The sequence below is a fragment of the Spinacia oleracea genome, chromosome 4 (genome assembly GCF_020520425.1).
Source record: "Spinacia oleracea cultivar Varoflay chromosome 4, BTI_SOV_V1, whole genome shotgun sequence".
NCBI lineage: Eukaryota > Viridiplantae > Streptophyta > Magnoliopsida > Caryophyllales > Amaranthaceae > Spinacia > Spinacia oleracea.
The window spans coordinates 3,537,127-3,564,514 of NC_079490.1; the positions used below are offsets into that span (position 1 = coordinate 3,537,127).

At 35.2% G+C, this 27,388-nt stretch overlaps 2 protein-coding genes across 4 annotated transcripts; one reads left to right on the forward strand and one right to left on the reverse strand.

The window, feature by feature from the left end:
- Window positions 1–10,713: 10,713 nt before the first annotated feature.
- Window positions 10,714–19,536, reverse strand: LOC110783379 (urease accessory protein F). Of its 3 annotated transcripts, none has more exons than XM_021987713.2 (3): window positions 19,407–19,536; window positions 19,210–19,270; window positions 10,714–11,680 (listed from the first exon to the last, which is right to left on the reverse strand). In XM_021987713.2, exon 3 carries the CDS (start codon window positions 11,653–11,655, stop codon window positions 10,930–10,932), a length of 726 nt encoding a protein of 241 aa, XP_021843405.1. In that variant the 5' UTR covers window positions 11,656–11,680; window positions 19,210–19,270; window positions 19,407–19,536; the 3' UTR covers window positions 10,714–10,929. The 3 variants fall into 3 exon arrangements, with proteins under 3 accessions (XP_021843405.1, XP_021843407.1, XP_021843406.1); XM_021987715.2 differs by having other exon boundaries at window positions 10,714–11,690; XM_021987714.2 differs by having other exon boundaries at window positions 10,714–11,704; window positions 19,407–19,535.
- Window positions 19,537–21,294: 1,758 nt separating this feature from the next.
- On the forward strand, window positions 21,295–26,060 carry LOC110783380 (RINT1-like protein MAG2L). Its single transcript, XM_021987717.2, has 5 exons — window positions 21,295–21,757; window positions 21,938–22,042; window positions 23,265–23,377; window positions 23,536–25,020; window positions 25,485–26,060. The coding sequence occupies exons 1-5, from the start codon at window positions 21,460–21,462 to the stop codon at window positions 25,959–25,961; spliced, it is 2,478 nt and encodes an 825-aa protein (XP_021843409.1). The 5' UTR covers window positions 21,295–21,459; the 3' UTR covers window positions 25,962–26,060.
- Window positions 26,061–27,388: the final 1,328 nt, after the last annotated feature.

Here is a 27,388-nt window from a genome sequence, read left to right on the forward strand (position 1 = left end):
GTGGGAGTGGAGTGGGTTTTCTGGGCCCATATATTCTTTTTGGTCGCCATCGGTTTCTAATTGTTTCTTTGCTAACGGATGGTTCGTCTCACATTTTCTCATCACGTGTGATAGGTAAAATGTGAAAAGTTGCACCGTACACCCGGATGCATCTGAGATATGATGTTAAAAATTAAGTAAACAGAAAACTAATACTTAGAAAAATATATTAACTAAAGTCTAAGAGCATTTTCAATGGTAAGCTAATTTCTGTCATGCCACATAATATTTCTAGTTGCTTCCTTTTCTAGCTAGTTAATACTCTAGTGGTTAGCTACTAGCTTGATATTTAATGTAGGTATATTTGTCAATCAATATTTAAATTAAATTAAATTTGATACTATTTCATTAGCCAAGTTTTTCAAGAAATTTAATATTATTTCATTGGCCTAGCTAATTTATCATTTCAACTCCAATGGTCAAGCTAGTAGCTTAAAATTTCTGAAAATCGCAAGCAAATCCCTACTTACAATCCAGGCCCGGCCATAAGGAGGTCCGGTCGGATCTCCAGCACAGGGCCCAAAAATTCGGGGGGCCCAAAAAATAATAAAGACTGTTGGACTAAAACTGAAAAAAAATAAAAAAAAAATCTACTTCTCTTTCCCTTCCCCGTAACTTCCTAAAACAATTTCCAACAATGACGCCTCTTCAAATTCTCTCTCCTTTCCAATTTCCATGGTGATTTCCAAAAATGGGTCAATTAATTCCCTTAATAATAATCAGCTCTCCACGACTCAACCATTCCTCTTCTCGCTCCATGACTCTCACTTTCTCTCTCTGCCGTTCAAGCCTTTCTCTACCAGGTAATTTTCTTATGCTAAAACCTCAAGATTTGATTTTTGTTGTTGTTGTTGTTGTTGTGCTTGATTGTAATTTTTCGATTTCAATTTTCGGTTAGGGTTTTGAAATCGAGTGGTTCTTTCAAGAAAATCGAGTAGTTCTTTCAATTTTCGGTTAGGGTTTTGAAAATCGAGTGGTTATTTTGATGGATTTGGAACTCTCAGGAGGAATGAACGCGGTGGAATTTGGCCAATTAGGTAGGGTTTATTGAAGATTTTGGGTTTAATTTATCCATTTGATTGTTGTTATTACTGGGTAATTTGTAGAGTTTAATTGCAAATTGAAAGCATGCATGGAGTAATTTGTTAATATTTAATAGTTATATTATCTTTACTAATATAACTTGTACTCCGTATTATATTTTTGTAAATATTCCGTAGCAATATTTTGTGAATAGTCAAAGCCGTTAGCATATCCTGTTAGTATATCATGGCTTGATTGGCTTGATTAGCTTGATTGATTCCTTGATTTAATTAAGGAATCAAATCAAAACAATATTACCTTAGCTTGTATATAAGTATTTGACTGCAAATGAGTAAAGGCACGGAAATATCTTCTAATAATATTGTTCATCTATTATCACCCATTAATTCATAAAAAAAAATACCTATAAGTAGTTCAATGAATAAATTTTCATATATTAGATATGTTTCAAGAGGGGAAGTTCGATATTTCTTATTGCAAGTAATCGACAGTTTGTCAATGAATGTAAAGAGGGCCTCATATGAACTTTAGTTATACGCTCAGCACAGGGCCACCAAATCGCCGGAGCCGGCCCTGTTACAATCATTAAAGATGCTCCAACAAGATCTGTTTTATAAAAATTATATTAAGATGATAGTTTGATATACATGCATTAAATAAATAAAATTAAAAACACATGTGTGTAGAAGGTCCTTTCTAAAAGGTGGAACACTCTAGGAACAACTTCTTTGGAGGTGTATAAAATAGGAGGCATCTCGTCTCATTTCTTCATAGCATCCAACACATGTTAATTGTACTCTTATTCAAAGAAAACCCAATTAATAATTCTTTCAAATAACACTCACTTTCCCAAAAATATTGGGTGACTTATATCGTTTTTCGATGGGAGTTCAAATTTCAAATGAAATAAAGAAAACTCACAATCATCTACTGCTCTTTTACTCTCGGATAACTATATTAATGATGAAGTACTCCATCCGTTCCTTAAAAGAGGGTGAGTTATCATGTTAGAGAAGACACGAGTTTAAATTACTACTCTAAATACCTTCGATTATGTACCAGGTTATAAAAATTTGGTATTTTAAACATATAGACATATAATAACGAAAAGAAACGAAAACACAAATAAAATTAAATAACCTATCAGAATATCATATATAAATTGATTCCTTAACGAGCCTGTCGTCATGCTTGACACCCCCTTCTTTTTTCACCATATAAATTATATAGAACTGGAATTGTTTTCTTTTTCCAATTGTTGAACCGGCCGCCCTAAACGTAAATTCATCCACTTGTACGAGAATTGAAAAGAGTTTTAAGCGAAAGGAGATGAACTAGATAGAACTTTTAACTAACAAATCCAATATGTTCAATATATCATTTCTTCAAAAGTTGGGCACTGCATGAAGAAATTGAAGCGCTGAAGAGATGATTGAGTCACTACGATGTCTACCAAATTGACCTACAAAAATAGTGGAGTTTCAAGTTATATCATTAGAAAACTAATAAATTTGGACTTAAATTAGTTCTACTTTATTTAAAATTTAAATAATTTTGACATGGTTTTTTCAGAATTAATAGGATTTCAATTCTACATAGGAATTGAAAAACTATTATTCTTTTTGATATTCACATTCATTCACTGTTGTGGGTATCTCAGTTCTACGTCATAAAAAGTATAGAAAGTTAATATTATAATTAAATATATATACCCCAAATGATTTTTTATTTTATTTTTCACATAGTATAATAAAATAGAAAGAAATAACATAGTGATTTTTTTTAATAAAATTGAAGAGAGAAAATATGAAAATGGCGATTTGGAGTGAAAGAAGGGTGAGACTACCGGCTCTGTTGTTGGTTATTTCTCCAAACTCTTACTAATTAGTTTAATAAAGTTTATAAAATCTAATGTTTTGACTTAATTATTTGACATAATAGGTTTCCCGAAGTAGGAAGGGTCTTTTTCTATTTTTGTAAAGAGATCTTTTTATTTAGTATAGTACCTGTGTGATGCACGGTTTTTATAATCTATACATAAATTTGTATGAAATCTGTTAGAAAATTATCACCAAATTAGAGCTTACATATATTCTCCAAATTAATAGTTCCTCCGATTTTTAATACTCGCAACGTTTGTGATTTCTACACTATTCACATATTATATTTTGACTATTGTTGGTGATTTATACATAAGATAAATCATAGTCATGTGGGATCTTGTTAGATTCATCTTAATGTGTATTTTTAAAATATAAACTTTTTATAATTTTTGCTTGAAGATAATTAAAGACATTAATGATCAAAGTTGTGCATTGACATGCGTGAAAGCGACAAACGTTGCGAAGTATTAGTTACTGATAAATTTATCATTGCTCATTCGATGTCATGTTTATCAAACCAATTAAAACAAGTAAGAGTACATAGATAAAACGGAAATTTCATGAACCACCCCTGAGTTTTGCCATAATTTAACAAATGCTCATCAAGTTTCAATAATTCATAAAATGCCCCTCACAAATGACTTAATACCCCCAAATACCCCTTCATGACGTCATTATCCCTAAATAGGAAAAAATGGGTTAATTAGATATTAATTGAGTTAATTAGGGATGATGACGTCATGAAGGGGTATTTGGGGTATTAAGTCATTTGTGAGGGGTATTTTATGAGTTATTGAAACTTGATGGGCATTTGGTGAATTATGGCAAAATTTGGGGTGTTTCATGAAATTTTTGTAGAAAAAATTATTTTCATTCTCATTCACCACTTGGGTCAATCATAAAGTTATCTCATCCACTCTTTACTTCTATAGTAATACCCACTTAATACTTGCACAATCGCCCAATCAACCTCATTACCCAATCTCTTAACACCTACACCATTTGCTTTATTAAGTTAAAGATGACTTTTAGGAGAGTCGGGGTCTGCACACCTGTACATGCATACAGTTCTCATACCCATCCCCTCCATCCACAATAGAAACGATACCTACCCATCTTAATCCCCGTCTCAAGAGGTACAAAATAAAATTTATACCCTCTTCATCACCACCCTCGCGTGTATCTATACCCGCATCAAACTCACACCTAGACTCAACTTTGGTAAGGGAGTTTTTAATTTTACAACTCTATTCTATAGACTTTGACAATTAGTTTGTCTGATTAGAGTACTGAGTAATTATATTGAGTAAATAAACAACACACTATAATATATAAGTAAGTAGTAAATTTTATTTAATATATTCATAATCAATTAGATGAAGGATTAGAGACGCAGTGGGTCTGATCTAAAATTCATTCTCACCCCTTCACCCGTGACATATACATTTTTAACCCCCGCCATCCACCAAACTTTTCTCCATCCCCGCCCACTTGGGAGCGGAACCATGGGGGATCTTATAAAAAATTCGCCCCACTGACAATCTGACATCTATATTCCATAAAAACTCAACTTTTTCTTTGACATAAGTTTATTACGAAAGATTAGAATTGATTGTATTAGCTACAATATTGATAAAAATATATATATATATATATATATATATATATATTTAAAAGTGACTTATATAATTAGGATTAAGTTAGTGTTCTCAAATTCAATCAATTCAAACTCGCCCCATCACCAAGGTGGGTACATGTTATTCTTATTCTCGTCCAGCAACAACAAATCTATACTTGTGTGTCAACATTGGTCAACAGTAGTCAATCATTTACGTTTATCTTTATCGTCAACCAATCTAAAATCCAAACTCGCGCCATCACCAAGTGTGATGCGCCACAAATTCTTCATGTGACATTGCAATCATTTACATTAAGATATAAAAACGTTTTTTTTTTATTGCAATCATATTGATAATAAGAAAAGTAATCATCTAGATTTTATAATTTTGGAAATAATTGATTACGGTACATTAGTCAAAGTTTCAATCAATGTGTCCTTAAAACTTCAATAATATGAGCGGTTATTATCCGTGCTTCGTATGAAAGTATTACGATATTGAGAATGTGGGTAATCTAATCTAAATTATTACACAATATAGATGAGTAATGTGGGTAATCTAATCTAATCTAAATTATTTACTCATTACTCAATATAGATGAGTAATGTGAGTAATGTTTTAATAGTACTCATCTATATCGTACACAATAAACTATTACACAATATAGTACTCATCTAATCTAAAACTAGGGTAATCTAATCTTAAAAATAATATACTGTTATAGGAATGATTAAGTACGTGTTGGTTTATTTTGATGAATTGAATACACTTTTTTTACCAATTGGTCTTATGTTTATGTGTTATTTAATTGTGTTAAAATAAGAATTTCTCAATCGTATACTGAATAATATTATAAATAAATTAGTCCATATTTTATGGAATGAGTTTTCGTATTTCTTTATTTATATGATGTTATATTTAAATCGAGATTTTATATCGTTGGCTAAATGCCTAAACAATAGTAATGTTTCTTTTTATGAAAAGATAACGTTAAATTGCTTATATTTGTTATGAAAGTATAGAAAAGATAATTTACAAAATATTCCCATGTATATGGTGCTTTTTTTTTAAAAGGAAAATAGAATCAAATATTCTTAAAAGGTGAAAGTTACCAAAATAATTATAAAATGTTGTTTTTAAAGTTTTTTTATATCTAAAAGAGAGGCCAATCAATGAGTGACATTTGTCATCACCACATTGATTTCCTCCCTTTTAGTATAATATATAGATAGACTAGTTTGGAACTAGTGTCATGTACAAATGTTTATTAATTTTTATTTATTATTTTTATACGATCATGTATCATATAGGAATTTATATTAACGTACGTCATGATTCAAAGAGATAATAAATTTAAGAGATAATGTATAGCCAAATAAAAGTAACAAATTCAATAAAAATAATATTATAGACTTTGTGATTTGTACCTCGGTGCAAAAAGATAAGTTCCTAACAACGTTATTAAAATTAAAATCATAATTTTTTTTTCAAATACTTTTGATTAATCACAAAAAATAACCCATTATAAAGCCTTAAGTGCAACCAATTGTCTGTTGGTTTAGTGGTGATTGAGGCTGAACTTGGTAGGGAGGACCCGTGTCCGATCCCCCACAATAACAATTGAGAGGGTACTGAAATCTATCAACCCATAACTCGCCTAAAATCCGGATTAGTCCTCCTATGGGTGAATCGGGTGCTAACACAAAAAAAAAGTCTTAAGTTCACAATCCTAGCCCATACATTTGAAAGTTGTGATCCAGCTTGCCCGCGTGCACTTCAGTCTTCGGAAAGGGGAAATGTCCAACATTGACAAAATACTATGACCCTGTTTGGCTAGGAGCTGTTTGTATTAGCTGATTTGACTAACTGGTTCCATTAGTTGTTTGTGTAAAAGTGTTTGGTAAATTAGTTGATAGTTGTTAGATGTTTAATATGTAAAATGACCATTAAGGACATTGACATACTTTGTTTCTTATCAATATTAGACAAATATTATAATGTATTATTTTTTCTCTCTATATTTTTCTAATGAACATTGAGTAAATAAAATAAATTAATTATTTTTTAAAAAATATTCTTAATTTAATTTTTTTAATAATATATATTTTTCAAAGATAAATTTTAAGCATGGTTGCAATATACTTCAATTGCTTCAAAGTACTAATATAAATTTTATTACAACAAAAAACGAATCTAGTAAATAGGGTGAAATGAAAAAGAAAGTGTGAGTAATGTTTTTAGGAGAAACGTATGTAGGGTACCAAGTTTGATAGTGGTTGTAATATAGGCAATAGTAGGAGAACATAATATTTTTCATCCACTTTCTCAAACCTCTAATTGCAAAAAGATCTTATATTGAGCTTTTTCATGATTAGTTTTTTCACCCCAAAACTCTCTTCCAATCCTCTCCTAACCAAACACTCCCAATTAATTTTTTTCTAAAGGTCAAACCTATAATTCACCCTAAAAGACTTTTTTTCCCTCAAACCTCTCCTAACGAAGTACCTCATATCTTTTGTCCTTCTTTATATTTAGGGGCTTGAGTGTAATAGAGAAAGTGTGAGATGGTATGGGTGGACACATACACACGCGCCTGCCGACTCTGGGGGAATGCGTGGGCGTGGAGTAGGTTTTCTGGGCCATATATTCTTTTTGGTCGCCATCGGTTTCTAATTGTTTCTTTGTTAACGGATGGTTCGTCTCACATTTTCTCATCACGTGTGACAGGTAAAATGTGAAAAGTTGCACCATATAGCTGGATGCATCTTAGATATGATGTTAAAAATTAAGTAAAACAAAAAACTAATATTTAGAAACATATATTAACTAAAGTCTAAGAGCATTTCCAACGGCAAGCTAATTTTTGTCACGCCACATAATATTTCAAGTTACTTCATTTTCTAGCTAGTTAATACTCCAGTGGTTACCTACTAGCTTGATATTTAATGTAGTTATATTTGTCAATCAATATTTAAATTAAATTAAATTAAATATTATTTCCTTAGCCAAGTTTTTTCAAGCAATTTAATATTATTTCATTAGCCAAACTAATTTATTATTTCAACTCCAATGGTCAAGTTAATAGCTTGAAATTTCTAAAAATCGCAAGCAAGATCCTAACTACAATTATTAGAGATGCTCCAACAAGATCTGTTTTATAAAAACTAGTTTAGGGCCCGTGCAACGCACGGCTACTACTAAAATAATTTATTATTTTAATATTAATTAAAAGACTTGTGATATTAAGAAAATATGAAAGTAAAAAGGATATATGAAAAAGTATAAATTCAAAGTTGTGTAAAAAAATATTCAAATGAACTAAATTTGCATTTTACTATACAAATTTAAAAATTATAGTCGTTTACTTGTATGTAGAAGGATTTAACAACGTTAAACAAACCCGAATACTCAAGACTATTTTTCGAAAAGACCCGAGCATAACCGAGTTAGTCAAATACAACATATTTTGAATTGAGTAAAATCTTGATAAATAAACTTATATGTTGGTCTACTTACCATGTATTATTATTATTTTAATTAACATTCTTACTTACCAGTTACCATGTATTATATTATTAATAGTAGACTAACATTAGAAGTTCATTTATCAATATTTTTTATATTTCTTATCAGATTAAAAAGTTATAATAATACACAAATAAAATTATATCATAAAGGAAAAAATAATATTGATTTTAACTTTCCTCCAATAATATATTTTACAGTATTCTATGTTAATTAAAATATATTTTTATCTTAGTTTCCTAAAAAAACGTAATGTAATTTATTTATTTTAAAGTAAAAAAATAAAAAAACATTTTGGCGGGAAAAAATCGCACCAGGAAATGACACGTGTCATTTCTGGTGTCTCTTTTAGTATATAGTAATAGAAGATTATAGTAAGGTGATAGTTTGATATACATGCATTAATTAAGTAAATAAAATAAAATAAAAACACATATGGAGATGTGTGTAGAAGGTCCTTTTTAGAAGGTGGAACACTCTAGGAACAACTTCTATAGAGGTGTATAAATAGGAGGCATCTCGTCTCATTTCTACATGGCATCCTACACATACTAATTGTACTCTTATTCAAAGAAAACACACTCATTCTTTAAAATCACACTCACTTTCCCAAAACTATCGGGTGACTTGTATTGTTTTTCCATGGGAGTTCCAATTTCAAATGAAATAAAGAAAACTCACAATCATTTATTGCTATTTTACTTTGGGATAACTATATTAGTGATGATGTGCTCACATCGTCCCTTAAAGATTGTTTCATTTGAGTTTTCATGTTATAGAAGACACAAGTTTAAATTACTACTATAAATACCTTCGATTACGTATCATGTTATAAAAAGTTAGCATTTTAAATATATACACATGTAATAACGAAAAGAAACGAAAACACAAACAAAATTAAATAACCTATGAGAATAACGTATCTAAATTGATTCCTTAACGAGCATGTCAACATACTTGACAAACAGTTTCCCTTTTATCTTATGAGTTATATAGAACTTGAATTAACAAAGTCCTCCGATCGTTGTGCAGGGTTACATTATTGACTTACGTTAATATATAGGGATATGGAGTCAAGATACATATTCATAGTCTAACCCATGCATTTCAAACAAGAAAAAGATTAACCGTTTTTTTCTGGATGATAATGAAAAAAAAAAGAATATCGACCAAGATTTACAACCCAAAATTATCATTTTTCGGTTGTCTCAACATTAGCTTTTGTTATTTTTGCAATATCCATTTGCAATAATGGAGATGAATCTCGATAATTGGGCACTGCATGAAGAAATTAAAGCACGGATAAAAGAGTAAAAAGAGTGAGTTTTAAGGTGTATCATTAAAAAAAATGTTTCTACATTATCTCATTTGTACATAGGAATAACATCAACATGTACGAGTAGTAGCGGTCAAAAAAAACATTTACTAGTAGTCTAATTCAAACATCCTATCATTCTTTTTTATATTTTCGATCACTCTCTTCAAACTATCGACGACTTACATTGTCTTCTTATCGAAGATACATTCTATTTCCAAATGAAAAAAAAATGACCGCATTCCATTCCTATCCTGTGTATCTCACTTTTACATTATAAAAAGTTGACATTATAATGAAAATTTATATATACCCCGAATGATTTTTTATTTTACTTTTTATATAGCGTAATCAAATGGAAAGAAATAAAAACACAAACAAAATTAAATAACATATAAGAAAATTAGAGCTAAATTAATTATTAGTAGACAAAAGATTTAACTACGTCACTACAAGAATTTGTATCTTTAACGACAACCTAATTACGACGGGTCAAAAATCAACAAAGACGGGCATAACCGTCGCAAATATCTTTTACGACGGGTTAACGACGGGATTTTCTATTAACGACGGCCCCCTTTTATGACGGGTTCGCGACAAGAAATTCCGTCATTAATCAAATATTATTGGCCTTTCACGACGGAATTTCCCGTCGTTAATAATACAATTTCTTGTAATATACTCCGTATATTTTTTTTTTAGGTTTCAGCTCATTGATCCATATGTTATCATGTCTACGTTACTTCATCAAGCAATCCACGGGAAAAAGTAAATGAATTAACCTATGAGCAGAACATTCTAGAGAACAAGTGTCCATCAAGGGTATTGAACCGATTTCCAAAAAGTCGGTGCAATCAATTTATTATACATCAGGATAACTTTATCGAGTTATTACTGTAACTTTGGATGGTTAAACTTTTGGAAAATGATAAATCCAAGGAAAATTTTACTTATGCCAAGGAAATCCACATTTTTTTATAGTTGATTTCCTTGGAAGAAGTGAAATTCTTCCTTGGATTTATCACTTCCCAAACTTTTTGGGGTCACATAATTACTTACCTACATTATACTTTGGATGGATAATTAAGGCATTTTTTATTAACAGGTACGTACTAAAAATAAATAACATTTACATCATAACGGGGTGACTTTTAAATGTATTTTGAGTTAGTTTTACATGTACCATCCAATATTTATTGCACACATAATGTAATTAAGAATTTGCGACCAATTTCGGGCTTACAAACTCATTGATCCATTTACACAACTAAATTACAACAATCTAAAATAACACAAATAACTTCATCAAGCAACCAACTGTATTAGACAATCATCCTTTTTTTTGAACCAGATGCCCACTAAATAACAATATCTATGAGCAGAACATTCCAGAGAACAAGTAAACAAATTTATCAATCTATTTATTTACGATTATGCCATATGCTAATTTATCAATCTATTTCTCAATACAATTATTGATTTGGAATAAAGTAAACAAATTCACCTATGAGCAGAACATTCTAGAGAACAAGTAGCCATGGCAACCCTGCACAGCATCAATCAATGGCATAGTTTGGCATGCATCTTCAACGTCACGATCCTTCCACGTCATCAAAACCTTCTCGGCAGTAGAACCCACCGCGTGCTGCATAACCGCCCCGGCCTGAGGCCCGATCAAATTCAGCCTCGTTGCAGCAGAGATCACGTCTCTTAACGTAATAAACAAGTAAGCCCGTTGGGATATATCAGGAGAAAGCCCGAGAAGCCCACAAACAAGCCCGAAGATTGGAGCATGGTGCAGAGAAATAGCTCCTCCTAGTGACTGTTCTCTCATGGTTTTTAAAGAGGGTAATTCTGTAAATACGGCTGCAGCAATTCTCAGAAGAGCTGAACCTTGTGTAGTTGATGCTTTACGAGCTACCTCGTTGGTTAGCGTTGCATCCAACATTTTGTCGAGTTTATGCCAAGTTTTTATGTCGGGTGTTATAGTAGTAGCATACACGAAAGGGAGTAGTAAGCTCCCGGTATTTTGGAGAACTTGGATCACGAAAGTGTGGAGGTCTTCCGGGTCGTTGACTAAACGGGCTTGTATTGCTGCCTCGAGCCCGAATGAATGTGCAAAACCACCGGTTGGTAGTATGGAATCTAGAAGTTGCCATAGACTCCATTCCAAAGAGTAGCTAGGTGGGTGTTTGTCATCTTTTCTGTTTTTTTCTGTTTCGCCCTCCATTTTGAAGGACAAAGAGGAAGATAATCTGACATTTACTATGAAAAAGTTACTGTAATCAACAATAAGATCGTTATTAACATACAATTCATAGGTAAAATCTTATTGAGTAAATATCAAGTAAATAATAGGATCGAACATCAATCTGAAATCAAGCAGATATATGATGCTGAACTTAAACTAAGAAGCAGAACCCACAATGGAGGAAAAACAATGGCTAATAGTTAATGGAAAGGTCAACAGCAATGACAGTGGCAAAGCCTCAACCCCGAAGAGATGGAGTTGACTCCACCTCTAAAATTGCGGGTCTGGGTCTGGGTTTGGATCTTGACGGACCCGGTCCAGATCCGGCCCATTGTCATTTCTATCTCTAAGGAGAAAATGTGAGAGGGTACACGGTGCACCAGGGTGCACCTCAGTCCTCAGATGTGCTACCATGAACTTAGAGTTTATCCCATGTGGTCGTCCCACAAAAAAAAGCACAAAGATTAGTGTTACATGCTTTTGCAAACCTAATTTCTTGATGTCATTTTTAAATCCCTTCACCCAAGTCATACTTGGCCTCTCTCGACAAAATTTCCCATTATTCCAACTCTTTCGCTCTCCGTATTGGTGCATCTTTCGGTCAATGCCTCGCATGTTCAAACCAACAACATAGTTGTTCCTCCCTTATCTTATCTGCAACTCCAACCTTCCTTTGAATATCTCCATACCTAAGTATATCCCTCAAGGTGTTCCCATACATCCATCTCATCATTCCTAATGCAAGTGTCCAAAACTCGATAACTACTCTTCAAAATTCCCACAATACACTAAAAAAACAATAATTTTCATCTCAACATTCCTAATGCAAATGTTCCAAACTCCATAACTACTCTTCAAAATTCGCATAATACACGAAAAAACAATGTTTTTCATCTCAACATTCCTTCCCATAGGCCATTTGAACTCCTTGGTTAACTTACAATAGTTTTCCTAGCATAGGCCATTAAAGCAATTTGACAAACAAATTTCCGAGCATAGATTCAAACCAATGAACCTCTAATTCTACATCTAAATGAGATGCATTGTAGTATTGTGTTGTAAATCCTAGTGAGAAAACAAAAGAAAATGAGTGGGAAAATGTGGGAATATGAAAAGTCCCACATGGGAAAAACACAAACCATATTCAATGTTTATATTTGGGGGTTTGAGGGAAACATTTGTTTAAGAAAGCATGTGAGTGGCATGGGTGGTCACAACACACACACGCGCGCGCGCGCCGGGCCGGGCTCGGGCAAGGGCCGTGGGCCGTGGGCCGTGGGCCATGGGCCATGGGCCTTGGTACTTGGTACTTGGTACTTGGTACTTGGTACTTGGTACTTGACGAATGCGGTTCGCGGGCGTGGGGTGGGCAACCGCAAGCGTTCTACTGCATCGGAGGTAGCGCGGAATTGTCTTTTAGAGCAGTGGTCCGGCCACGGCACGACAATCGTTTCAGTTCGTACTACGCAACTATTCTGTTATGGCTATGAATATGTCAAAATTTCTTATTCCTGATATGTCGAAATTGGAACCTCTTGATGGGAAAAACTATAAACGTTGGGCTGTTAGGATGAGATTTTATTTGGAGCAAATTGATGTTGCGTATGTTATTTCTGATGTTGTGAAACCTGTTAATGATGATGAATTGCATGATTTTGAGGTTAAGTTTGCTAAGGATGATAGAACCTGTAAGGGAATGCTGTTGCATCATATGTCGAATGTTTTGCTTGACATTTACATGGGCTATAATCATGCTAGGGATATTTGGGATGGTTTAGAGAAAAAGTATGGAACTGATGATGCCGGTACGAAACGTTATTGTGTTAGTAAATGGTTAGGTTTTCAAGTTGAAGATGATAAACCTATTATTGATCAGATTCATGCATATGAGAATATCTGTATTGCTATGGCTGCCGAGGGTTTGAGTATATGTGATATAACTCTTGCTATTGTTTTAATTGAGAAACTGCCACCCTCATGGAAAGACTTTAGAAACCAGTTAATGCATAAGAAGAAAGACCTTACCCTAGAGGAACTAGTAGGTCACCTAAAAATTGAGGAGGAGAACCGTATTAAGGATAAGGGTCAATCTGTATTTTCTGGGTCTGCTAAAGCTAATCTGGTTGAACCTAGGGGCAATTTCTATTCTGATAAGTTTAAGGGGAAGGGCAGTCAGTTCAAGCCTCAAGGGAAAATTCAGAAGTATAAGTTTAAGGGTAACTGTTTTGAATGTGGGAAGGCTGGTCACAAGTCCAGGGATTGCAGGGTCAAGAAGAAGCCAGATCAGAATCAAGCTCACCTTGTTGAAGCAGTTGCTGATCCTAACAATTTTATTGCTGTTGTTTCAGAAGCTAATCTGGCAGGTGATGTTGCTGAGTGGATAGTTGATACAGGAGCAACCAGACACATTTGCACCAACAAAGAAATGTTCACTTCCTACGAGAAGACTGATGGTGAAAATGTATTCATGGGTAACTCTGCTTCTGCAACTGTTCAAGGCAAAGGGAATATCGTTCTCACTCTCATTTCTGGAAAAACACTCACTTTAACTAATGTTTTGCATGTTCCAGAAATGCGTAGGAATTTAATTTCCGGTAGTTTACTTATGAAAGCTGGATTGAAGTTGTCCTTTGATTCTGATAGGCTAGTTATTACTCACAATGGGGAATTTGTGGGAAAGGGTTTTTGTAATGGGGGGTTGTTTACTCTTGATGTTTCCATTGAAATTTTGAATAAGAAAGCTAGTACTTCTTCTGCTTATATTGCTGAGTCTATTGATTTATGGCATGCTAGATTGGGTCATGTTAATATTGCTTCAATTAAAAGACTCAAACAAATGAACATGATTCCAAGCTTTTCTAAAACTGATTTTGCAAAATGTGAAGTATGTGTTGAAGCAAAATTTGCAAAGAAACCCTTTAAATCAATAGATAGACAGACATAAGTACTAAAACTTGTTCATAGTGACTTGGGGGATTTTAAAAACTATGAAAGCAGGGGCGGTAAAAGATATTACATTACTTTTGTTGATGACTGCTCTAGATTCACCATGGTTTATCTTCTCAGGTCTAAGGATGAGGCTGAGGAGATGTTCCTCAAGTACAAGGCTGAAGTTGAAAACCAGCTAGACAGGAAAATCAAGAGACTTAGGAGTGATAGGGGGGGTGAGTATGACCCTAACACTCTTAAGGCGTTTTGTGAACAGAATGGTATAGTTCACGAAACAACAGCTCCTTACACACCCGAACAAAACGGGATTGCTGAAAGGAAAAATAGAACTTTAAAAAATATGATGAATTCAATGCTTATTAGTTCTGGGCTTCCTGATAATATGTGGGGGGAAGCTATTCTTTCTGCTTGTCATGTTTTGAACAGGGTGCCTCACAAGAAGCTGGACAAGGCCCCATATGAGCTATGGAAAGGTCGAGCACCAAGCCTGAAATACTTGAAAGTGTGGGGGTGCTTAGCAAAGGTTGCCTTACCTAGTTTCAAAAGAGACAAGATTGGTCCCAAAACGGTTGATTCTATCTTTATTGGTTATGCTTATCAAAGTTCTGCTTATCGTTTTTTGGTTAAAGGTGCTAACAACTCTTATGCAAGTGGTAACATTATTGAAGCAAGAGATGCTGAGTTTTTTGAAAACACTTTTCCTTTAAAGATCTCTTGCATTAGTAATGATGTACCATCCTCTAGCACCTCTAATGCTTTACCCATTGCTCCTTGTTCCACTACTAATAATGAGTCTGATTTAGAACCAAGGAGAAGCAAAAGGGCAAGAAAGGAAACAAGTTATGGTGATGATTTTGTTACTGCTTTCCTAACTGAACCTTTCTTGATTACTGATGATTTTATGTATGTATTTATCCTAGAAGACGACCCTAGAACCTATGAAGAGGCAATGAGGTCGGTTGATGCAGTTTTCTGGAAAGAGGCCATTGATAGCGAGCTTCAGTCAATCCTAAGTAATAATACTTGGGAACTGGTTGATCTGCCTAGAGGTTGTAAACCCATCACCTGTAAGTGGATTTTTAGGAAAAAGTTGAAATCATGTGGGTCCATTGATAAATATAAGGCCAGGATTGTGGTAAGGGGTTTTACTCAAAAACATGGCATTGATTATTTTGATACATACTCTCCTGTAACTAAGATTGCAACCATTAGAACCTTAATTGCTCTTGCATGCATTCATGATCTTGTTGTGCATCAAATGGATGTGAAAACTGCATTTTTGAATGGTGATTTAGATGAAGAGATTTATATGGTTCAACCTGAAGGTTTTGTTGTTCCAGGTCAAGAAAACAAAGTTTGTAAACTGGTCAAGTCATTGTATGGGCTTAAGCAAGCGCCTAAGCAATGGCATGACAAGTTTGACAAGACGATGACTAGTAATGGCTATCATGTAAATGAAGGTGATTCTTGCGTTTATTATATACATGATTCTTCTGGTTGTGTGATTATTTGTCTTTATGTGGATGACATGCTAATTTTTGGTACTGATTTGGATCGAGTGAATGAATCAAAAGAATTTTTGAGTTCAAAATTTGAAATGAAAGATATGGGTGAGGCAGATGTGATTTTGGGAGTGAAAATTATTAGAACTCCAAATGGCATTTGTCTCAGCCAAGCTCACTATGTTGAAAAACTTCTTAAAAAGTTTGATTCATTTTATGTCGATCCAATCAAGACCCCTTATGATATAAGCATTCATTTAAAGAAAAACAAAGGTGATCCTGTTTGTCAATCTGAGTATGCTAAAATTATTGGTAGTGCCATGTTTCTCATGAACTATACTAGACCTGACATTGCCTATTCTGTAAGTAGATTGAGCAGGTACACCCATAACCCAAGCAATGAGCATTGGGGTGCGTTAAGGCGATTGCTTAGGTACCTAAGGGGTACCATGGATTGGGGATTGCACTACTCCAAATTTCCAGGAGCATTGGAGGGTTATTGTGATGCCAACTGGGTATCCGGAAATGATGAAGTCAACTCCACTAGTGGTTATGTCTTCACCCTAGGGGGTGGAGCTGTCTCTTGGAAATCCTGTAAGCAATCTTGTACTGCTATGTCTACTATGGAATCTGAGTTTATTGCTCTTGAATTGGCAGGTCATGAGGCAGAATGGTTGAGGAACGTGCTTGCAGATATTCCACTGTGGGGGAAGCCAGCTCCTTCAGTTGCACTTCATTGTGATTCGCAATCTGCTATTGCCGTGGCAAACAACCAAGCCTACAATGGAAAGAAAAGACACATTCGTTTGAGGCACAAGGCTGTCAAAGAATTGCTGTCAAGTGGAGTGATATCACTGGACTATGTCAAGTCCGAAAAGAACATCGCGGATCCGTTAACGAAAGGCCTATGTAAGAAACTAGTTTTGGAAACGTCGGAGGGGATGGGCTTGAGGCCCATTGGATGAATTGTAAGGTAATGAACTCCTACTCACCATGAGTTCAAAGGGGAACATTATGTAATAATTCAGAAGCACAAATTTTATTTTCTGTCCATCCCTTAGATGTTTATGATGTGCTTGCTATTATTGAACGAGGTTGAGCATACGGCTCTTAATGAACCCATATCCATATTTTTTGTGGTGTGATGTAGCTCACACTTGATGGGATTCACCTACTTAGGTGTGGAAGTGAGGCCGCTTCCTATGAGAATTGCATGGGCTATTCTCTAGAGCACCTATGAGCATCCAGGTTATGGACGTATGGCCAGTATAATGCGTCACTTTTATTGGCGGAGATTCAGAATATCATACATGTTCAATTGTGTGCTTTGAGTAATGAGTTTCTAACCCCCTATTAAGTTCAATACGAAAGTCACTTGGTAGGAAAGAGATTCTAGCTTGAATGTCACTAAGTGTCAATTCAAGTCGCAAGACATTGACACCTATTCAATTGTTTGTTTTGCCCAGAAATTCAATTCTTTTACTTCTTTCTTTTCCTTCTCATCTTCGGACCTGTGGGGGATTGTTGGAAATCCTAGTGAGAAAACAAAAGAAAATGAGTGGGAAAATGTGGGAATATGAAAAGTCCCACATGGGAAAAACACAAACCATATTCAATGTTTATATTTGGGGGTTTGAGGGAAACATTTGTTTAAGAAAGCATGTGAGTGGCATGGGTGGTCACAATACACACACGCGCGCGCGCGCGCTGGGCCGGGCTCGGGCGAGGGCCGTGGGCCGTGGGCCTTGGTACTTGGCGAATGCGGTTCGCGGGCGTGGGGTGGGTTTTGTGGGCCGGGTTATTCTTTTTGGTCAAGGGCGGTTTGATTAAGTCAGAAGACTTAATCAACCCACTAACTTTGGAAACTGCTCCATTAATCACGTCATTACTCCCCACTAGCCGTTTTATGACTGTTGCAGTTCCCCATTACTCCCGTAACTTCTCCACTAGCCGTTTTTTGCTGTTGCAGTTTCCCAAAGCCTCATTATAAATTCATCGTTTATTTCCACAAAAAACATAGAAACTCACAATCAATCTCTCTCTCAAATTCCTCTCTTTCTGGGCAAATATTCTGGTCTCCAATCGGGGATTGTGAATGCACATAATTCTCGGTGTCGTGTAAACCCTGGAGGGCAACCGCAAGCGTTCTACTGCATCGGAGGTAGCGCGGAATTGTCTTTTAGAGCAGTGGTCCGGCCACGGCACGACAATCGTTTCAGTTCGTACTACGCAACATCCAGTTAAGTCGTTCCAATTACTTATTAAGCTAACACATTGTACAACTCAATGCCTCGCACGTTCAAACCAACAACATATGTTCAAAACTCGATAAACTATTCAGGGAAATTCGCAAATGTTCAAAATCCGGTAAACTATTCTTCAAAATTCGCATGATACACGAAAAAAACCCAAAAATGTCCTCCTTATATTATCTGCAACCCCAACCTTTCTTTGAATATCTCCATACCTAACTAATCTAAGTATATCCCTCAAGGTGTTCCCATACATCCATCTCAACATTCCTAATTGCAAATGTTTAAAACTCGATAACTATTCTTCAAAATTCGCATAGAACACGAAAAAAAAACAATGACACTATCCCTTTTAGATGCCATTTCAACTCTTTGGTTAACTTACAATAGTTTTCCACTTCCCATCAAACTATTCCACACCCGAAAAACAAATTTATCCATTAAGACTAATCGAATCACATCAAATATCAATGAAACACTATAATTCCAGACGAGTGGCCGTAAACCGAATGTGAATTAGGTTATCATTCATGTTAAAGCCTACCAAATGAGGCAAAAATGCCATAATCTAAAACAAATAGTTTTGGCATAGGACATACAAATTAACAAAAAAATTGCCAGAAGTTACCCACACTGACATAATACATAGCAATTGAACCAGTAAATTGCACATTAAACTGATTAATTCAAGCGAAAATTGATAAATTAATAGATTTCAACATTATTCCAAGGATTAAAGTCAAACCCACATTTCTAAGTAGCACTATAAGATTGTTCTACAACTCAAAACGATGAACTGATAGATTAATATGGGATCGAGCAGAAATTACCTCTAATTGTTTCCCAGATGATTTGGGGTAGGGTGAATTGAAGTTTGAAGTTCTGAGTTTCCTGCCAAAACAATTGAATTGAAAAATGTCAGAAAAAAAAAACTTAATTTCGGAGAAATAAATACAAGATGTTTCCTTTGATTTGTAAGAAAACAATTGCAGTACATATGGAAAATAGTTGAAGACATGAGAATTACTCAGAGGGGAAGTAGACTGATGACTTGATGTGAGAGAACTCACAGAAGTGAATGGAAGTACTCCGTAGAGATTGAAGGAAGGCAGAGGTGGCCGGGTGGGAGATTTGTATCAATTCGGATAAATTGATCGGTTTTGGGTCCGATTTATCAGTTCGGGTTGAAACGTGTTTATTTTGCTAACGGGTCGGATCGGAACGAACTCGAAAATTAACGAGTCAAGTCGGTTTGGGTTGATTATGTACGTGTGATACGGGGTCGGGTACATATGAGATCGGGTTACAACTGGGTCAAGTTGGGTCGGGTTGGAACACATTGTGTTGTAAACGGGTATAGCCGGATTGTAATGGGCTTGTACCGTATCGGGTCGGGTTCATCTGATAACGATCTTAAATGGGTTAGTTTGAGTTGGTTTAGCCTGGTTACATCGGGTTCAGGCTCATATCGTTCCGGGTTCTTATCGGTTTGGGTTCATACTGTGTGGATAAATCAATAGCGGGTTGGTACTTCGGGTCAGGTGAATTCGATAAAAAATAAAAAATATGATTATTACTATAGTCACAATATTCAATACGCTTATAAATTATAATATTGATGCATTAATTAGGGGACAATGACGATAACTAACTTTTAAAAGTGTTAATAATTTAAGATCAGTAGCGGGACTAAACGATTTACGGGTTGTAAACGGTTCATATTAAACGAGTTATGGGTTGAAACAGTTACACGGGTTTTCCTCGTGTTGAAACAATTCGGAATGGAACGAATCGGGTCATTAACGGATTTCAGATCCAATCGGTTCGGGTTGTTGCAGAATGGTTTGTTATTGGGTTTCAATCGAGTTAATAATTTTGGGTCAGTTCAGATTCGGTTGAATATAATATGATCAGATCGGGTTTCAGCTCGTAGGTTATTAACAGTTCGTGTTCTAAACGATTGAACCAACCCGACGGGTTCAACGGTTCGGGTTGAGAATTGACAACTCCAATCACGAGATCGATCTCCTCTCACTTGTTTTGTAATTTATAGCGCTCTAACACCATTTGGACTCATTCACACAAAACAAAGGCTAATAACTCACACTACAACAACGAAAAATGTTATACATATCAATTTTACCTTGGATAATCGCATCTGGTCTACACTAGTCGTTGTATAATTATTTTTTTTCCTTAATATTAGTATTGGATTGAATGTCTCTATTTGGTACTTGCAATATACATATGTTTTTTTAGATAGGTAAGATAAATGACCCAACTGAATACTTCCCCCAAGTCTTAATGATTTGACTCTATACTCTAAGCGTCCATGTCATTTGAAACTTAGGGGAAATGATCGGATGATTAAATCTCTGTCCAACTGACCAGAGTAATTGCGAGACTATAAATTCATGAGACCAACCTTTCCATTAGGCCAAGTTTTGTGTCATTGATCCTAATCTATGTAACTACTTAATCTTCAAAGTTTAGAATTGATATCTGAAATGTTTGGACGACGTCAATTTAATTATAAGGAGCTACGATACATTGCTACTCGTCTCATTGTTTTCAACTTTACTTCCATTGTCTAGTCATGACCCAGTTCAATTGGACATATATATTATACTTATTTATTTTCATGCAACTTTTAACTACGTTGAACAACAAACACTCTTATATTAACCTTTTAAAATCGAAAACCAAACACTAGCTTTTATCATGTTCTCAGATCTTTAGAACGAATCGTTTGCCCCGAGTTTATTTGTCCAGTATGGTAATATACATTGATTCAAATTATAAATGGATGAGGGAATTTGAACCTATGACGTATAAACAATTATAGTACACGGACTTATCGATCATAACTCTAAGTCTTAACCATTAGGGGCCAAAATATTTATACGTTACATAAATCGCCCCCACCTCTTTTGAAAAAAATGAAATCCACCGCCAATCCGAAATTTTCCATTTTGCTTGCAATCAAACGTTGCGCATATTCCAAGCAAAATCACCACCACTGAAAAATCCCCGATTGAATCGAGTAGAAGAGGAATCAAATTCGAGGAAAACAAACACAAATGGAGAATCTGGGCGATGAATTTGTTCTTCCCAAACTCAATGAAATCCCAGAAAAAACATTAGGGTTTATCAATAATCAAGGGTTTAAGTTTAACCCTCTTGAAAACCCTTCAAAGTTTGAAGATCTAGCAATTGAACTCAATACCAATTGTGCCCATCTTCAAACCCATCTCCAAAATCTCCATAAAAGTCTTGGGAAATTGTTAATTTCATGGGGTTCTCGCTCAATTCGCGCCAAATCTTCTCTTCAAGATTTCACCATTAATTTGGAAAATCTCAGCATCATTTCCTCCTACTGTATGTTTAATGTTTCAATTCCCCTTTTAATTTTATTGTTGGAATTTTGAAACTGTTAATTTTTAGATGTGACACTGATCATAATTACAAATTCTTAGTTTTTTCCGGGTAGCTCTAGGTGTAACCGATTACAAAATAGAGGTTTTCGATTATAATTTAGTGAATTAATTGCTTTGATAGGTGGGAATAGGGAGCAAAGTAGGAGTTTTGAGCAGATTGTAGGGAATGATTTGCCTCACATTGCAAAGGAGTTGCGGCGAATTGAAACTATACGCGAGTATGCAGGTGAGAATTGCTAATTTCTTGTCTTTTAGTTTTTATTGAGAATATTCTGGAACTTGGATTTTGTTAAATTGAGAACATGAAACTTCAATTCTGTGATTTCCTGTTTTTCTAAATTTGATGATATGATTCCTTTAGCTGATGTGGGTGTCTGTTTATTTGTGGTTTTAGTTCTATCTTGTAACATGACATTTGCATTGAAGATTATATTCCTTCCAATTATGGTGTATTCACATTTTGCTGCTCTCTTTAGTAAATGAATGGATTTCACACCCGAATTTTCTCTTTTAGCAATGCTGACATATTAGTGGTTCAATCGTGCTTGTTAAGATCAGTGGATTGGTAAATAAGACAAGCATCGTGAAATGGATCGGAGGTAATAGGTTCGCTTCTTGAGAATGCATGATCAAATAGGGTTTTAGGACAGTCCTTTGAAAAGGATTGGGGTAATAGGGCAGTCATTGTGAAATGGATTGGGGTAATAGAAACGCCAAGGTTGTTATTGGTAATCTTTGGGATTTTTTTTGGTTTTGTTAGTAAAGTACTTTTTGTTCATATTGTGATTGTAATTTGTTGAGTGCCTTGTTGGATTTCATGTAGAATGTCGATATGTAGTTCTTTTTGTTTGTTTTCGGATGATAGTATGTTTGGTCAATGAAAGGTTATGTATGGGGTTTGAGAATGCCAAATGTAGACATTGTTCACCCTCTTTTGTGGTGCTTCTCTTTCTAGACAATGTTGTAGATTTATTGGCAGGTGTGAGAAGTACTGCTGAACAGTTTTGGACAGTTTATAGCCGCATTAGAAGTAATGCTTGAAATCCCCCTCATATTGTCAATGAATATGTATATGGAAGTGGACTATCTGAATATTATCTATATATCTGCTGTCACAAGACTCACAATATAATACTCCGTAGTACATTGGTGGATCGGTGCAGATTTGCATTATGCATAGTTACTTTGTAACACCCCGTATGCTTTGTCAAGGACATGTCAGATATCAAATATCTAGTAATGGTTGAAATTCCACTCTCTAATTTTGCTTGATTTCTGACTGGAGATTTTCTTCAGCTTGCTTGTCCTACTTAGGATGGCCTCCAAAAGTTATTACTTAGGATGGCCTACTTAGGGAAAGCGAGCTGTTACCTTCTCGTTAAGGAGTATTTAGACATTTTTTTGTTATATGCTTGCTTAACTTACTGTTAATTATGTTAAAAATTTAGGGGTTGCCCTAAAGTTGGAAACACTGGTTGGAGATCTAGAGGATGCTGTATCTGCTGTGAATCGACGCACTGGATATACGTTTTCAAAATTTGATCCAAGTCCATCCCCAGGAGTAATGATCGACTTTGCTCTGTTCTCTCTCCTTTCATGTATGTGCATGTAGACATAAATGATAAGTATTTAATTTTACAACATAAGATGAAAAGAACTGAAGAAAACAAACATTGGAACCGTTACAAATTAACATACTTCTTTTTTATGGAACTGCAGAATCTTCATGCAAAGTTAGACAATGTACATAGGGCTGCAAATGCCATAAAAGATATCGAGAAGCTTCTATTGGGTGTACTGAAAGATCATCCTCAATGGTGCAACCTTTTGAAGGCTGTTGATGCAAGAGTGGATAAGACGTTGGGCGTGATTAGGCCACAGGTAATTGCCGATCACCGAAGTCTTCTAGCTTATCTAGGATGGCCTCCCAAATTTTTGGCGTCAAACACACAATATGGCGAGTCAACAGGCATCCCAAATCCCTTAGTTCTCATGCAAGGAGAAAAGAAGCAAAGCTATTCACAAAGTTTTCTAGCACTTTGTGCATTGCAGCATGTGCAGATTTTGAGGGAAGAACGGCACCTTATTTTGTTGGGAAAAAAGAAAGAAGAAACTTTGAGGCTTTGGGCCATTGATGAACTGGTATCTTCAATCGCATCAAGGATTGAACATCATTTCCTCAAATGGATTGATCAACCTGAACTTATGTTTGCTCTTGTTTATAAAATTACTCGGGATTTTATCGAAGGAGTGGATGATGTTTTGCAGCCTTTAATCGACGAGGCGAGGCTAGTCAGCTGTAGTGCTAAGGAAGCTTGGGTGTCGGCAATGGTGCAAGTTCTTTCTGGATTCTTGGGTAAAAAAGTTTTCCCAGTTCTTGTTGGAAGATACAAGGAGAAAAGCACTAAAACCGATGCTATTTCTTCATGGCTTCATCTGATTGATGAAATTGTGAGATTTGATAAACGTATGCAATCGTTTATCAGTTCAGAAACATATCTTTTCCCGGGTTCATCAGCAAGTATGTCAGCATTGTCTTCATTTTGTGATAGACCCGACTGGGTTAATATCTGGGCTAAGATAGAACTAAAGGATGCATGGAATAAACTAAAACCAGAACTCAAAGATGAACGAGCTTGGTCTACTGATCATAAGTTAAAGACAGAAAATGAAAATGATCAGTACTTTTTATCTACTAGAGAAGATCATAAAGCTCCTTTAGCTGCAGAATATGCTCTTAAAACAGCTTGGGAACTGATGCAACGGTGCAAGACTTTACCAGGAACTGCACGTCGAATACAGTTCATCCGATCAGCACCCGGAAAATTCCTATGGCGTTTCTTTAAACTTTTGATTTCGAGGCATAAAAGTGCTAACTTTCCTGCTTATGATGCTGAGGAAAACCTAGTGAAAGTCTGTCAATTGATCAATGCAGCTAGGTATTCCGAATTCAAGTTGCAAGAATGGAGTGATGATGTTGATCTTTTGGAGCTGAGAATTGTTGAAAAGGGACTAACTCTTGATCCTAAGCTCGACGCAACGCATGTTAGTTGCTTCTTTGAAGAACAGATTGGGAGCTTAGTTGAGATGCAGACAACTTGGCTCATGGAGTTCATCACTCACGTTCTCCATCAATTTGAAAACCACTCGTACTACTACTTCCATAACGTGGAACAATTTGAGCAAGTTAGAACAACTCCAATGGTGAGCTACTAAGTTTGTCACGTCAAGTTTCTAGCTACATTTAAACCATTAATTTTCACATTGGTTGACTATAATACCTTGTCGCTCCCTATAATATTTAATTTAAACAAGTTATTTCTTTTTTCCCTTTCTTATGGTCAAAATAGCTACAAGATTTTAATACTCCCTCCTTATTATTTTATGAGTCACACTTACCATTTCCGACCGTATTTTATTAGGAGTCACATTTCTATTTTTAGTAACTTTTCCCCCTACCTAATTATTTAATATATCTAATTTCCTCTTGGTACCGCCATTACAATAAACTCCGTCTCTATTTTGATTAAAAATATTTTTCCATCATATTTTTTCTAGTATTTGTTTATTCGTATCTGGGCTCAAGTGATTCACCGAAGCGCCCAACTTGTTGCTTATGTCATTGATGTACCAATACCTGCTCACATGTTTTTTATTTTTTTGACCAGATCCCTTTTTTAACCAGCGGAGTTGCTCTTACTGAAGGAGATACAACTCTATCTGATGATCTTGTTGAAGCACTTGATTATTTGAGAAGCCAACTTCTTCTAATCAAAGAATATCTTAACCCTAACGACTTCTTGGATACGTGGAGAAGTATAGCTGACGGACTCGACCATTTCACATTCCGCAGTCTTCTCTCTGTTAATGCTCGATTCTCTGACAATGGAGCTAAACAGTTCAGAATTGATATGGAAGGTTTGTTCTTTGCTTTCAAGGGTTTATGTGCTCGTCCTGAAGCCTTTTTCCCGCGTATTAGGGATTTGCTCAAGCTGTTGAAACTGAGTAAAAAGGAAGTACAGGATCTGAAGTCCGAACTTTTAGACCATGCGAAATGTTCTGATTGTTTGTTAACTTACAGTATTTCCAGTTTATCTGTTGATCAGACATTAGAGATATTGAATAACAGGACATTTTCCGTCTGAATCAGAAATTCGAACAACTCTGTTTACCTGAGTAAGGGTCGTTTTAGATTCAGAAACAAGCAAATTCATGGCTTGAAATGCTGGAGTATTTTCATGTGGCGTAACCGTGTAAGTATGCTAACTTCCATGTATAGTATGATTTCACCTAATTGGTTTTCCAAAAGTATTTTACTACTATTATCAGTCGTTTCGGGTCTGTTCGATATCGTTTTTTGTTTTTCGTTTTTTGTTTTTTGTAAAACTAAAAACCAAAATATGAAACCACAAAAGTTTGCAGTTTTTTCGCTGTCAGTTTTCAAGAGAAACGAGAAACTATATGTATAACTACTCTGTATTTTTTAGTAGTTCATGATTTAATCTAAATCATATGACTTTAAAAATCCAAAAAAATTAAATATTGGAAACTGACAGTGGTTACCGAACAAACTCTTCATTACGTACATGAATAACATTCCTCTTTTGCCATATTGGCACAAGAAAGTGTGGGAGTAGGATCTTCAAGATTCCTGTTGGACCTACCATAGAGAGTTCACAAGTGATGCTAGACATGTGAGTACTGATACTCAATATCTCAGTGATAAAGAGTGTGGGATTCGAGTCCTTTTCAAGACATTATATTGAGAATGTTCATTGAATGTGTAAAGTCGAAGATTCCATAGCCACAATTAAAAAAACTAGTGTATAGCCTGGGCTATGCACCGAGTTTTTACTTTGAACAAGTGTTACTTCGGATTAGAAGAGAGGTGACATAAGCTGACTCCTATCTAATCTTACTTCAATGTCAAACACCGATACAAGCGAAAGCGATTTATGAATATTTGTTGTACTTTGCTCAAGGCTATTTTCACTCTGTCACGTGTTTTGTCATGTCGGGTCGTGCTTTTTTCAAAAAAATATGGTCGGGCCCAACTCGACTACCCATGGTCCATTTCTTGCTTGTGTTGGGCTGTGCGTTTTTCGTGCCCATGCGAGCCGTGCTTTTTTCATTTTGGGTTGTGTTGTGCCTTGTCCTGACCTTACCCAGTGCCATCTTTAAATATGCATAAATCTATCTTTCAACTAAACAAAAATGTTGTTAGCAATTATTCTAACTTTAATTGATGTCTAACACCAATACAAGCGAAGGCGATTCATGAATTTTACCGTACTTTAAGATCATAAGAGAGGACGAAGACGAAGATTGTCCTTTTTCAATCAAATCATTGTTAAATACTCATTAGTAACACTATTCCACTTTTGTACTTCGTATTACTTCGTTAATCCATAACAAAATCGCAAGTCGATCAGCATTACCCCGATCTCTTCCCTCTATGAAATCAACTCCAAGAATGGCCCATGAACATATAGTAATAGTACACCGATACAAGTAAATGCATAAATTTACGCGGTGAATATCGAAAAGACTAAAATATCAAAATCACACTCCT